Raw genomic sequence first — 15,703 nt, forward strand, 5'->3', positions numbered from 1 at the left:
GTTTTAAATAGAGGTATTGTGGTGTCGTCTGAAGAGGTGAGGTTTTGCAGAAAGCCACCAGTGAGCCAGCCTTCCTGACTGACTGATCGGGGAAGGTCGTTCCTCCATTCTAACCAATCAGCACGGCTCGTTGCTTTGAATCACTGCAGACTGTGTTATCTGACACATCAGCGGGCGCCATTATTACCAAACGCATCCCCAGTGAAAGCGGAGAGGGGAAGGGGACAGAAGTGCGAATGCGTCCCCTGTAGTTACGTGCTCTATAGCAGGGGTGCACAACTCCGGTCCTGGAGGGATGTTCTGTGTACTGGTTTTTCTTCCAACCAGTTACCTTATTTTTAATTATCTGACAGGTCAATAATCTATGCTGGTTCAATACTGTACATGAGCACAGTAAAATCTTTAGGATACACTTGCAGTCTGGGGCTGTGGCTGGCACTTATACAACTGTCAGATCAAGTTATGATTGAGCTAATTAAATAATAAAGAGCAGAAGTTGGCACAAAATCCTGAAGTGGATCGGCCCTTGTTGGGCACCCCTGCTCTATAGTTACATGCCCTGTAGTTACGTGCTCTGTAGCTTGGCTCCATGTCCTGTGTCTCCATGCCTGCCTATCTGCTCCATTTCAGCCAGATCACCACAGCTCTTTCTGTCCTGAATCTCTCTCTCGGACCGACTCAGCAGCCGCGCGCTCGAACGTTCCACTGATTTATTTTTGATTGACAGGGCAAAGGAGGCGCGGAACCCGGAAGATTGGCGGACGGCCCGCCGATGAAATAATGAGGAATTACCAGAAATGAGAAACGGGAGAAGGAAACGACGGGAACATTACCCGCTCAGATTAACGGTTTAACGGCTGGCGGTTCAGGAGCGATGAAGCAAACCGCCGTAATAAAAGCCACTAGAGTTTTTAGCTTGTTAAACTCGGCCAGCTAACGGTCGCTAAAGCCGCTGATTACCGTCCATTATACTCCAATTATTCCGAGGTGAGAGTTTTGGGGTGGGGGGTGGGGGGGGGATGGGGAGGGGGGGGGGGAACACTCCAGACAAAACACAATAGTGCCGCATTTGCATAAGTGCCTAAACCTATTATTGGAAACTGAGGAGAATGAGAGAGAGAGAGAGAGAGAGAGAGAGAGAGAGAGAGAGGGAAAAAAATGGATTTGGACTGAAATTATTCATACTTATTAAATTATTCATATTTATTCAGAGATACTGTGGGGATTATCTGGGTCTCTGTGAATGAAAAAAACTGCTTTCTTTTCTCTATGTATGTCATGTGGTGTATACATACTGAAAGTGATTATACTATACTCTATACTCTCGGGGAAATCGGAATCGTGTAGGTAACATTAGCACTAATACAGCCTTACGAAATAGTTTAAGCAAACAACCAAGCTCAAAAAGCCAGTTTTTAGCGTTATGGTCCTCTGTCAGTTTATTACTGAAAAGAACACATGGCTATTAATCCCTCCAAACAGGAAATGTTACTTTATCGTTATGCCCATGAATTCAAAACAAGAAGATATAGCTAACTACGCTGTTAGGCAAAATAACAAAATGGCTATAAATTGCACATGGATTAAACATAGTGATCAGTAGTGGGGCTGCCCATCTCTGTTCCTGGAGTTCTTACCATTCTGTAGGTTCATTTTGCCACCCTAATTTGGCACACCTGATTGCACTTATTAGCAACTCAGTACGATCTCTAGCTGCTGAACGAGGCTTTGTAATGGCTGGATTGAAAACCTACAGGAAGGCAGATCTCCAGGAACAAGGTTGGTCCGCTCTGGAGGGTATTTCAAAGCAGGATTACCGAATTACCTGGATGACTGCACTGAGTAAAACCCGGAACAGCTATTTTTACAGTCCATGTTCCAGATTTGGGACAGTTCCCATGTTTTATTCAGGGCAGTTATCCAGCGAACTCAGTAATCCTGAGTTTGTGAAACAGGGCTCTGGTCTACGGTATGCAACACAAGCTGAGAGAATCTGTCAAAATTGAGACTTTCCAAAATAACAAACATCATCCATGGAAAAGAAATGTTTTGGTATTTTTTTCTGCTGTAACTTCTGAAGAAAACATGTTCAAAATTGTGGTCAGAGGCAATCAGTTTCCTGCTGACAAAACCTGTGGACACTTCAGACAGCAGCTGAAGTAACTACCACTCAATCCCAGTGATGACCCAGGGATTGTTCCGGAAATAGAGTGTGTCACGAAATGCTATGAGCTGCTCCTGCCCTCTTAAGCTACATCAGGCTATGGTGCGGTTTACCTCAAAATATTTTGGGCTGTCCCCTGTCCAGGACTGTTGTAAACACTGGCGCCTGTCCCTGAATCTCGGTCCGAGTTCAGCTTTCAGAACTCCAGTGAGGAGTCAGAGCTGCCTTTATCTAAAAGCCATTTCCCCATAGTCTGATTCAGCCTCGCCATGAACATTCAGTATACTTAGTATACTCAGGGTTACTGTATCCTAACACACAGAGGGACCTTGGTGAATATTCTGAGGTTCAGAATAAGACTGTTATTGGGAGGATCTGTCGCTGGCTTTCAGCCACCCTGAATGAAGCCAGAGGTGTCATCAAACAAACTTCTCATTTGCTGTGGAACTGATGAGGTTTTTCTCTTTGCCGTAGGTTATAATTTCTCCTCTGATCGTGAAAGGGTTATCCCAGCTCCTCTGATCATGAAAGGGTTAGTATTTCTCCTCTGATCGTGAAAGGGTTATCATTTCTCCTATGATTGTGAAAGGGTTATCGTTTCTCCTCTGATCATGAAAGGGTTAGTATTTCTCCTCTGATCGTGAAAGGGTTTTTGTTTCTCCTATGATCGTGAAAGGGTTATCATTTCTCCTCTGGCCGTGAAGGGGCTATTTCTCCTCTGATCGTGAAAGGGTTAGTATTTCTCCTCTGATCGTGAAAGGGTTATTATTTCCCCTCTCATTGTGAAAGGGTTATTATCTCTCCACCCGGTTATCCCTGCTCCTATGACTGAATTACTACTGCTGTTCTGTTCTAGATTCAACTGTGAAACTCATCTTGAACAGAAATTAAACTCTTGTACTTCTGTATTGCTTCTTGGCCCAATATAAAACATTAATTGTTAATTGAATGCATGTTACTTTTAAATTGCTTGTTGATATTAGGTAGAACGGAGTCTCACAGAGAGTGAGTGTGACTGTGTGTGCGTGTGTGAATTTATGCACATGCATGTGTGTGTAATGAGCGCGCTTTCACAGATGTGCGTGTGTCTGTGTGTGTGTATGTATGTGTGTGTATGTGTGTCTGTATGTGTGTGTGTGTTTGCTGGCAATAACGTTCTTGGCACTGTTGTGCCCTCTTCTCTTGTTCACTGTTGTGTAACACCGGGGTTGCCCTCCTCTGACCTCTCCCACTACAGACACGAAAGCTGTTTTCGCAGCCAGGCGTGTGAATTATTCGGAGTCGTACATCTGTGCAGAAGGGGGGAAAGCATGGTCCCTCCTGACCCCCCGAGTCCCTGAAGAGGTCTTCACGAAGCCCCGGCCTCTCGTAGCTTATTCCCAAAAGCACGTGCGGTGTTCTTCATAACGGGATCGTTTATCATGTGATCTTCCGGGGCCCACAAGGTTATAATCTTTAAACCGTTTAGCGCTAATGCGCCGCGGCTAGCGCTTCTGCGGAGCGAGAATGTAAAAATGCAATAAAGAGGGAGGACTTGTGCTCGTATATTAAAGCCATTATTCATGCGAGTGCGCGTGGGGAATCCCGTTCACATCCCCGTAACAAGGCACACAGCTAACATCCCGATAACAAGCACAGAGCTCCCATCCCACTACGTAACACGGAGGTCACATCCTACTACTTAACACAGAACTCACATCTGCCAAATTAACCCAAATCTCACATCTGCCAAATTAACCATTAACACATATCTCACATCCAACTAATAAATAGCATAACATAACATAACATAACATAATGACAGAAACAGGCCATGCAGCTCAACAATGCTCACCATTTTCCTACCACAAAAGGGTACTTAGCGCTCCCATTTATCAACAAACTAGATCGTATCTAGCACCGTATCAAGTCTGGTCTTGAAAACCCCCGGAGATTCTGCCTCTACAACATGACCAGGCAAACAATTCCACACAGTAAACGCTCTGTGAAGAAGTACTTCCTAATGTCTGTGTGGAATTTGCCTGTTGCTAATTTCCATTTATGCCCTTGTTCTGCTGGCGGTGCTCGTACTCCAGAAGAATCCATTGTGTTTCACTTTGTTAATCCCTCTTATGGATTTAAGAGCCTCAATCAAATCACCCAAAGTCTCCTTTTACTAAGCTTATAAAGAGATTAAGTATCTTAAGTCTTTCCTCATAACTTTTATCTTTCAAACCAAGAACAAATCTAGTTGCCCTTCTTTGAACTTTTCCGCAGCCTCATATCTTTCTTGTGTGATATGGCATGGTTTGACAAAGGCATTGTATAAGATAAACAGAACTTCCTTGGATTTATACTCAATGCTATTGGCTAATAAAAACTGTCTTCGAAGGACGGCCTCTTTTTGGTCTTTCTGGTTTGTATACATCTGTCTGTGGTGCACGCCATGTGGAGATGAGCCCTTACGCAAAAAAGTAATGTGAAATTTAGCTTTTTACATGTGAAAATCATAATTTCACATGTGAATTTCCCACTTTCCCATGTGATTTAAAACATTCACATTTGAAAAGACAAATGTCACTTGTGAACTGGAAATTATCACATGTGATTGGCTTTTTTCACTTGAAATGGAAATGGGTCACATGACGCCATGAACGTAAAGCACGTGACTTGAAATAGCATCGCTAACCTTTTTCTGCTCTCAATTTTACAAGTGGGATTATTTTCATAGTTCACATGTGAACTCTTCACATGTTGGATTTGGTTTTTGAACACACAATCTCTCTTTCTCACTCTGTCTCGCTCCCTCTTTCTCTCTCTATTTAACTATATCTCTATTTCTATCTCTCTCTCTCTTTCTCTATCTATCTCTATCTCTGTCTCTATCTCTCTCTCTCTCTATCTTTCTTTCTTCCTTTAAGGGTCATGCATCACTCAGTAGTGAGTTGTTGCTTTCAGGAAACAGAGCAGGGCCTACAGAGCCAGACACACAGGAACAAAGGCTCTGCCACTGTTTGAAGTGCGCCGGTAATCTGCGCCCTATTCACAATTTTTTATATAAATTACAACACTCAGCTGAGAGAGAGAGAGACATAGAGAGAGAGAGAGGGGAGGAGGGAGAGAGAGAGAGAGAGGGCGGGAGGGAGGGAGGGAGAGAGAGAGAGAGAGAAATAGAGAGAGAGAAGATATGCTGCTTTATTCCTTTCTAATCTATGAAAAATATGAAAAGGGAAAAAGACACATTCTTCCTGTTATTTCACCAGGTCTGTACCAGACTTTCATTTTCACTGGAAAGCCGAAGATCCGTCCGGGACGGAAAGGATAAAGCATTTTGAATTAAATAGAGAGAGAATGCGATATAGAAAGAACAGTGTGCAGCTGGTCCTCCCTCTTGTACAAGTAAAAAGAACATAGATCTTAATTATGATAACTTTTCAGGCTTCGGTATGATAATGTTTCCTTGGCCATTTTTAAAAAATCCTGTCCTGCCTTGTTTTCAATGCATTTAATTAGTGTTTCAGCATAAAGTTCCTGTCTTCATTACAGTGTTCTGAGACCTACTTCAGTTGAAACTCATTTTAAATTGGACAAATAAAAAAATAAAATAAAAAATAATAAAAGCTTGAGAGTTTTTCTTTTCTTTTTTTGAAAGCTATTTTCTTCCCTTGCTTTCAATTAAATACAATGTCATTGTTCTTCATTTTAAGGATACATCCAAATCAGAGCAACAAAAATCACCTGCGCAACAAGTACAATATCAAACACAAATATCCGCAGATACACATGCATGGAAACAGGGTTGTGGAGATATAAAAAGCAAACTTAGTAGCTTCTTCCATATAACTCTTCAACTCAAGGCCTAACAAGGCAACAAGCAGTACCCATGATGTCCAGTCAACCTGCCAGTTACCACCCATGTGTGCCTGATGCTACTGCCACTGTACAAATGCTACTGCCCAAGGTCTTGTAGATCACCCAAGCTTTATTATAAAATGGAGGTAGCTGGCTTAATATATAAAGGCTAAGATAGGCTGCAGTGTTTTCAGACATTGGTGACGTGCAACAAACCCTAAGCAATTAGCAATTTAGCAACCTCGTTTGTTTAAATGTTTACTTCCTGTTTGGCACCAGTGTGTGGATATGTTGGAGTATTGAGAAAAGTGATCACCAAGAGTTTTGGTGATAAAGTTATTAATTAGTTTGTGCACATAACACACATGAACGCACCAAATTCGGTTTTCCCCATGCTGACTTTGTATTGCAAGAGTGTGGCAAGTGTTTTTAGTGCAGGCATACTGTAAGAAAAGTGATTGTGTGTGCCTTAGAAAGAAAGGACTATTTTTAGATTAGTTCTGACCCAAGAGCAGCCACATATCTTAGGAACTACCAGCTGGACTGAATGGTGTCCTCTATATCCTCTTCGGTATTTCTGCTCTCAAGGCTTACGTGGGGAGGAACCATTAACGGTTCATAAAAAAAGAAATTCCAGTTTCATTGTCTTCATTTCCTTTTCATCGTTTTACTGGATAGTCCTGCGCTGCAGATTTCTGCTTTCAGAAAATTACGGAAAAGCATGCGCATGCCTCCGCTACTATTGCTGTTGTTATTTTATAATGAGGTGAATGAAGAAGCCGTGCTATCGCCCGTTTCCTGTACAATCTGCAGCGTTCTGTCGAGGGTTTTTGTGAAGAAATATCAATACATACTCGTAGAATTATTATTATTTTTTGAATCCTTCAAAAGGACTTTTATGCGCAAAAGTCAAGGGGGGTCTGAATTACATTTGGGAAAGTTGCTTTCTTTTCCTTCAAAATCCTGAAGTAAAGCTTTCAAATCTGTCAGTCTCGCATAGGAGATGATAGAAAGGTTGTGATATCGACAAACTTCATTAAACCTAAGCACTATATATAAACAAGTTTATCAAACGAATAAAAATTCCTAATGGCTTTGAGGTGGACTAGAGCACAATTGCAAGCATTATTATACCTTTAAACTAAAAGCCTTTTCACCAGTTCATGCTGTGTCATCTGAGCTTAAAAAACAACCACTGACCCATGGAGCCATTATAAAAAGATTCACAATTCACAAAGAGAGCAATACAAGCAGCGTTCCCATTCTTATACAGTCAGACAAGTCAAGTCGGGGGAGAGAAGAACGCATGACCGACATCAGCAGTAGCATGTACCTGGACGGAACAATGAGAAAAAGATTGGGCGTCCTTCTTTATAAAAGGCAGAGATTCCATAAACTTAATAGGTTCTTTCCACAAGAAAAAAAAAAAAAAATCCCCGCTTCTGCATCTGTATATTCCGGACCAGTAACTTCCAGCCTATCAACAGAGACGGGCACGGCAACAACGAGAGTGGTGAATTATATTCACGTCATTTACAGGAATTGTCCAAAATTACTTATTATTTTCATACAATTTTGAGGTGAGCGTGAGTTCAGAAAGCCGTGACGTCAGTCAGAGACCGGACCGGGGTGGATGCGGTGTGTCTGACGGTGTGTCTGACGGCTCACGGGCGATAGGACCTGTAATTAGCGCCCCAAGGGGGAAGGAGCTCCTTTGTGATCGTATTTGTGAAGCTGCGGTGGAAATAAACACAATCAGTGGACATTGATTGTGTGACAGGAACTCATGTAAACTTAAATTACTCCTGTTCTCCTGGGAACTCATCATGATTCATCTGATTTGCATGTCTACTCTTAGACCTCTCTCTCTGTTTGTGTGCATATGTGCGTGAGAGAGAGAGGAAAGGTTTGGACTTGTGTAAGTATATAATGGTGAATGTGTCACTATATCTGCAAGTGCATGCGTGTGTGTGTGAGTGCGTGTGTGTGTGTGTGTACATGTGCGTGTCTGTGTGCATGCATGTGTGCTGGTGCACGCGTGTATATGCATGTGTGAATGTATGCTAAGTGAAACTTCCTGTTTCCCATGAGCACCCGCAGCAGGAAGTGGAAGGACAGCTCTGTGGTCTGTTTGTTAGTGGGGCAGCAGGGCCAGGCTGCGCTCCTGCAGGCATGCGGTTCTGCATGTCGGGCAGCAGGGCCAGGCTGCGCTCCTCCAGGCATGCGGTTCTGCATGTCGAGCAGCAGGGCCAGGCTGCGCTCCTCCAGGCATGCGGTTCTGCATGTTGGGCAGCAGGGCCAGGCTGCGCTCCTCCAGGCATGCGGTTCTGCATGTCGGGCAGCAGGGCCAGGCTGCGCTCCTGCAGGCATGCGGTTCTGCATGTCGGGCAGCAGGGCCAGGCTGCGCTCCTGCAGGCATGCGGTTCTGCATGTCGCAGCGCCGCTTTGATGTCACCGGATAATCGCTCGCCAGGCCCCGCGGCCCGTGTCACCCGAGCGTCGCTATGGCGACCAGCTTTGGTCTTTATTTTCTGCTCACGCTTAATGGCCTTTCAGTGCGTCCATCAATCAAAGCCGGCAGTGGCCAGCTGGCCCACATCGCTAGCACTGTCCCTACATCCCAACAGGTGCCTGAGGAGATGCCCATCCACGGCGGCCATTATGTGTCATATTGTCTAAATATTACGGAAACATTACAGAGAGGATGAAATGAACCAGACAGCTTAACAATGAGCAGGTATAAAAGAAAAGATAGGGGAGTTGACATTTAGGTTTGTCATTATTTTATTTTCTACATAAACAGGATGATGATAATAATAATAATAATAATAATAATAATAATATAATTATTCTCCCTGAATATTCAGATTATCTTATTACCAATGAATTCCTGATGCTCTGGAATCAATTTAACTTGGGGTACAGACCATGGCCCATTGCCATAGCACAGTGGTAACGAACGCTGTTCCTGGAGGTCTGCCATCCAGTAGGTTCTCACACCAACCCTAACAAAGCGCACCTCCTTCAACTGCTAGAGATCTTGTTGAGCTGCTAATTAGTATGGTGAGGTGTGCCAAATTATGGTTGAAATGAAAACCTAAGGGATGGTAGATCTGCAGGAACAGGTGTTGGTTACCACTGCTTCAGCTGCACTCTCTGCATGCAGCAGGGGGCGCCACTGAACCTGCTAGTGTGCGTAAGGAGGGAAGCAACTCATTACAAAGCTGAAACACTTGATCTTTCCAGCTTCACCCAGATTTCTGTGTCTCCTTTCTGCTTCCTCCATGTCTCACTTTATTAATTCTGGTTATGTAGTTAATATTTATTGTAGTATTGTGGCCATCAAACAAATGAGTTGAAACTGAGATCCTGAAGCATTATCTGGTCTGCCTTCCCTTATTTCCTTGTTTATTTTCTGTTGTCGCATGAAAATGAGAAAAAGACAGCTTGAATATCAACGCTAATTGCGCGGAGTGTCAATTAAAACCAGGAGCTTGGCGACTTGTGCTTAAAAGCTGATCTTCTGATTGGATGCTGTGAATTAATCAGTGAATTACAGGCGCAGGGAACAATCTGTATTTGGTTGTGGGGGAGGGGGGGATGCAGCTTGGTAAAGCACTCACTGTGAAGATTAAAACATGGCCTCCACTTCAAGGACTCGTACTACAAGACAAATACCATTAATTTGGCACCGATTCAGATTCTGGCCAATCACAGCATTGATCCAAGGGCTGTCGAGTGGCTGGGTCACTCAGCAAAATCACACACTGGGCCTAGTAGCTGCGGGTTTGCACCTGGGTTGTGTTATTTGCCAATTACATTCAAGCGTCTACGTTGGGGGACAGTATGCTTTTGTGGGTTTGAATCAGCCAGGGGCCTTCTGGTTACTGTTACATTAGCTCATCCCAATTATGCACCTGGCATCTATCACAGTTGGTGTCAGTAAAAAACACTGCCCCTCTGATCAGTGCTAGCTCTCCTGTTGCACCTTGTGACACTTCCAGGGGTGAGGATGTGAAGGGGGGTGCTTACATTTCCGCTGTGGTCCTCCTTACAAAGACGCAATTCTCACAGTACTGACTTCAGCAGCAGAACTGCTGGTTCCACACAAGGGAGGAAGAAAGGGGGGAAAAAACAGAGGCTGCCGGAATATGGCAGATGTTGAGGTTGGTGCATTGTGCAGATTTCGGATGTTTTCTTTTAGCTACAAAGGGCAGATGTCCCAGACATCCACGAGGAGCTTTGCCAGGCTGGCTGTGACTCAACTCACCGCAGAGCAGCAGTAGAGGAACAGACAGGCAATTCCTCATCACCATGCCCCCAGGTATTTAGATTACATAGAAGTGAAATTAGGGCAGACCTTAGTCTTCAGTAAAATTATGAGCCATTTAAATGTAGGCTTTTAGTACTGGTGAAATTAAAGCCGGTGTTGGTCTTCAGTACAGGTGAGATTAGGGCAGGTGTTAGTCTTCAGTACAGGTGAAATTAAAGCAGGTTTTGGTCTTCAATACAGGTGAGATTAGAATAGGTGTTAGTCTTCAGTACAGGTGAAATTGGAATGTGGAGGGCAGAAGAGAGCGCTTTGTATGGTGTCATGATGGCCGTTTATTTCTGAGGCATCAGTGTTATCAGTACAATCTTATTAACCTTTTAAATGAACCTATTTGCTCTGATCTACGGTGTGACTTTTGATCAATATGAGTAGGCGCCTTCTTGACAGAGATCAATGGAAAGGCTAAATAACATTAACTGCTGAATGAATCACACTAGAAAAGATTTTATGACTCAAAAGTCTTCCTTTTCACCATTTTCTGGTTCTTTTATCCATTTAATATGGATTCCCTTTATCCATATTCCTTCTTCTTAACTTCTTCCCATCTCTATGATGCTGCCATCACTGCATTTCTATGTTCTGCCATTGGTAGAGCTGTGTTGCTCTTTTCAGTAAAAATCAGTCTCTTTCTCTCTCCCTCTCTCTCTTTCCCCTCTCTCTCACATACACACCCCTCTTTCTAATATACAATTTATCTTCTCTGTTTCAGAATTTCAGTACATTTTACTCAATAGCAAATACGTCCATTCTATTGTAATTTACAACTATCTACTATAAAATTTAGCATTTTGAAACCTCAAAAATAAATAAATGCCACCTTCAAGGCATTTAAAAGCTCCTTCTCAGCTACTGTGCCCCTATGATGATATGCATTACACTATAAAACACAGCTCTACATTGGGATTACATGTAAACAAGTGTAAATGTGAGCACCAATCAAATATTAACATTTATTAATTAAAGTTTAATATGGACTTCTACACTAATATTTACGACATGAAAAAGGCACCAAATCTGATTTCCATGCAATGTAATCAGATGTATGCTGAAAAACAGGCAAATGAAAGCCACACAAACTGTTGGAGGTGAAGATTACGATTAAGTGCCTAACAAAATGTAAACACCATTTTGTTTATTTCACACTTGGAAAATAGCACCAATGTGCAAAAAGATGAACTCACTCAGTTTAAATTAAAAATAGTAAACATGTTTAGACACTACAACTAAACAGACCAGTTGCATATTTTAATGTTCAAAGGTCATGAAATCTTTGGCGACATTCACTGAAACTGATGTTTCATTATGTATTTGAATTGAAAATGGTGTGATTAAACACAAGCATGATTATCACCATTTGTTACTTCTGAAATTAGAGTTTTGGTGATTCAGGGGCTTTTGAGATCATTTGTAACACTGTATGTTTTAGTAAGGTGATAATTTACAGTAGTAAGATAAAGAATTTATCAACTTTTACAGTCTTCCTGACTGTCCTATAAAATACAAATTCACACATTTTGTACCCGTGCCTACACAAGTACAGAAAATCTGTTTTAACAGTTATTAACTTATGGCTACTGCAAGTGAAGGAGAAAACATACATTCTCACCCTCGAACCTTCAGATAATGAGCACCTCTTATCGAGTTATTCCTTATTTCATAAATTATTCATACATCTGCATTGATATGACATCAGAAAATACAAATGCAAAATGTTGGAACAGCTTGAATAATTACGAGAGTGAGAACAGTTAAACAAAAACAAATGGTAGCCACAAAATCTTAGGAACAGAAAACACAGTGCTGAACAACTATAATTGTGCTGTTTAATGGAATTAAAGTTATTTAGGCTTAAATGGTTTCTGTGATTTGGGAGGGAGGATTATTCCACTCTCCGGGCAAGTAGAGTTTACTGCCTCCCTCAAAGATGTTGGGCGCAGCACATGTTGGGCTCCCTCAGGCTAGAAGAGTAGACTCGGAGGGAGAGTGTCTTAAGAAAAAAGAACTGCGCGAATCCCACTGGGGATAATGCGAACATCTGACGCTTCGGCTAATGGCTACTCCCTCTCCTCGCAGCCTCTGCGGCGTGCTGCTGAATCAACTCCTTTCATCTTTTCCTTTTCTAACTTTGGCACTATGAGTTCTTTCCAACTAACTTGTTCAAATCATGCAATAAACTTCACTCTGCTGCATCGTTTCATATATATATAAATTCAGGGAAATTTACACTGCACTAACGAATGACACACCCAGTAAAGCTATGAGCCAACAATATATTCACGCCCACAAGCACGCGTATTAAAGCATACACACACTCACAAAACACACAAACACATGCTGTTAAATACATTCACGCATCTGTACACACACGCACGCACACACACACACACGCACACACACTCATTATCTGTGATGAAAAACACATTGCATTTATGGTCCTGAATTGATTCATTACGCGTATTACTTATGATCTACTCCACATAGACAGTTTGGTTTTACACAATCTTGATAATCAAAGGAATGTACAATTTAACTCACAGACAGTAGTTGCCCTTTGATCAATAATACGTGTCGTGTCATTTTTTCTATTTGTTAAGTCAATTTAGTGGTACAGAGAACCAAATTCCCTGGAATGTAACTTATTTGTGTCATTCTTAAAGCACTATTATTGTTATTGTATAATGCATTTATGCATATAAGGCATATAACATAATGCATATCACGCGCGCGTATATTTGTGTATCTAAGAAAAGTAGCTACAGTGTTGATTTGTTATTTCTGTTGATCGTTATTTGAATTTCCATACGCGCATCAAATTGTGTCAGTTCATTTAGTGCGCGTAATGTCCCATTAAAAGCACATGATTAGCCGATCTTCTTCATAAAACGAAAAACTGAGCATACACGTTAATTGAACGAATGTGTATTGCGATAATTTGTTGAGAGCTGCGGCTTAAGTACACAAAGTGGACACACGCACGCATCTGTCTGTCACAAAGTTGTTTATTGTCTTAACGGGACGAAGCAAAACCTATAGTGATGATACTCTCGGGCAGTAGGTTCCTCCTGGTCCATCAAAATGATCACAATGCCTAACATACACTGAGATGCATCTTCATGGAAATGTAAAATTCTAAGCAAGCCATGGCACTAACTGTACTTTTATATTCCTCCGGATAATGTAAAGCTTATAAACACCCTGAAAAACCTGGCACCATGTCCATCAATGACGATTTCGTTTCTGAGATTGATAACAAAGGCTTCTCCATAACTACACAGGTCGACTTTATCAGGCGTTTTAGTAGGTATCTTATGGTCGGGAAGATCAGGACAACGACGACGACTGTGACAACAACAACAACGACAGCAATAATAATAATAATAATAATAATAATAATAATAATAATAATAATAATAATAATAATCAAAGTCGTTTATATTCAGTTTTTTAACACATGGTAACAAAACTAAATGGTCCAATGTCAGCAACTTAATTGCAGGAAAAGCAAATGACAGTTTATGCTCAGGGTCTGCAGAATTTGCATTTAATAATTTTCTTGAAAGCGTTTTGGAAATCTTTGTTGAAGTACGCATATATGATCGGGTTTAAAAGAGAGTTCGAGTAGCCAAGCCAGTTAATCACGTTCCACAACCACGCGGGCATGTGGCAACTCTTAGGGCAAAAGGGCAAAACCAGAGCCACAATGAAGAATGGCAACCAACACAAAATAAACGTTCCCATTATGATACCAAGGGTCTTTACTGTTTTGCGTTCTCTGGCCAAGGCAATTTTTCTCTTGGCCTCTGTGCTCTTTTCGTTTCTGTTCTCGAAACACACAGCCGACTGTGGAGTGTTAGGCAGGGCAAGGTGATTTCTGGAATTGCTGTGAACTTCAATGATCTCCAGTGACTCGCCGTCTTCAGCGTGTTTGACCGCGCCGTTTACGCACGAACTGGGTTTGGGTTCCACGCTCCGCTTCCAGTTTTTGCTCAGCTCCCCGTTAGTCTTTTTGTGAAACAGGGCTGGCGACACCGCCAAGCACTTGTCCGAAACTTTCTTTTTCTCCGTTTTCCGGACTGTTTTTCGAATTCGAAACCTGGCAGCCTTAAATATCCTCCCGTAGAGAACAAGCATTAGAATCAGCGGGATGTAAAACGCGCCGAAAGTCGAGTAGATGGTATACCCGGGATCTTGGCTGATGTTACAGGCGTCAGGGTCTGCTCTGTCCTCAGGTTTTCTCCATCCTAACATCGGCGGGATAGATATAGAAAACCCTACCAGCCAGGTAACGCTGATTAAGACGGCTGCGCGTCTAGGAGTTCTTTTGTTCACGTAATCTATGGGGTCTGTTATAGCCCAGTATCTGTCCAAAGCTATTGCGCATAGGTGTAGTATTGACGATGTGCAGCACAACACGTCTAGAGAAATGAAAATGTCGCAAGTTACCTGACCGAGGGTCCACCTATTTAAGACTAGATAAAGTGCCGCCATGGGCAGCACCAGCACCGATACCATGAGGTCCGTAACGGCCAGCGATCCGATCAGATAGTTCGCCACATTCTGGAGGGACCTCTCCAGAGCGATGGCCGCGACCACACACGCATTTCCAAATATGGCACAGAGAATAAGTGCTCCAAGGAACATGGAGGTGACGATTTGGTAACTCAGGGCCACTTTGAATAAAGTAGTCGCGTTCTCGTTCAGTCCGGTCCCGTCTGAAAATGTTGTGTTGTTTGTACTTTCCATTTCGAGTAAGCATCGACCACGACGGAAATCTTCAACCCCTCGCACAAGCACTACAGTCCAATTCTACCCCATCCTAGAGAGAGCCGGTGGTGATGTGATCTGGAGTCTTGGTAACACACGTCTGGGTATCACTGACGGCTGGTGACGATGTGAATTCATTTATACCAACGGTGGAAAGTACGTCAGTTGACTGAGAGAACGGTACACAGTTTTTCAGTAGTCATTCTCCAAACAAGTCTTTCATTTTCAGAAAATACGCGACATGAGGAAGCTATTTTTGCTTGTTTTATTTCTTCATTTTTTCTAAATTGCCTACCTTCAACATCATTTACAGCTGTCTCGTTTTAAGGACGATAGCCAATAGGTTGTTGACTATGTGTTGCGTTTTATTAATTTTTTGGTCAATGCAAATTGTTATCAACATCTGTGCACGAATAGCATTTAGGTATTATATAGGCTATGCACAGAAGACATGGACGACACGGGAAATGTACATTAAACAAAAAATGTTATTAAAATCGTAATGACTTTTTAATCACAAATAAGAGACGGAAGAACGCAAATAAATGTTTATCAAAATTGTTTAATGTAAATATTATTTAGTAACCCGATTTTCTTACATGATCGGTATA

The 15,703-nt window shown here is 42.2% G+C and overlaps 1 protein-coding gene across 1 annotated transcript; it reads right to left on the reverse strand.

Annotated features, from left to right (window-relative positions):
• Nucleotides 1-13,309: 13,309 nt before the first annotated feature.
• LOC118213156 (5-hydroxytryptamine receptor 1A-alpha-like) lies at nucleotides 13,310-15,225 on the reverse strand. The gene has a single exon (XM_035391881.1). The coding sequence runs from the start codon at nucleotides 15,069-15,071 to the stop codon at nucleotides 13,848-13,850; it is 1,224 nt and encodes a 407-aa protein (XP_035247772.1). The 5' UTR covers nucleotides 15,072-15,225; the 3' UTR covers nucleotides 13,310-13,847.
• Between the last annotated feature and the right edge of the window lie 478 nt (nucleotides 15,226-15,703).

The sequence above is a fragment of the Anguilla anguilla genome, chromosome 14 (genome assembly GCF_013347855.1).
Source record: "Anguilla anguilla isolate fAngAng1 chromosome 14, fAngAng1.pri, whole genome shotgun sequence".
Lineage (NCBI taxonomy): Eukaryota > Metazoa > Chordata > Actinopteri > Anguilliformes > Anguillidae > Anguilla > Anguilla anguilla.

Coding starts and splice junctions, on each gene's coding strand:
- LOC118213156 (XM_035391881.1), bottom strand. CDS start 15,071: ATGGAAAGTACAAACAACACAACATTTTCAGACGGGACCGGACTGAAC.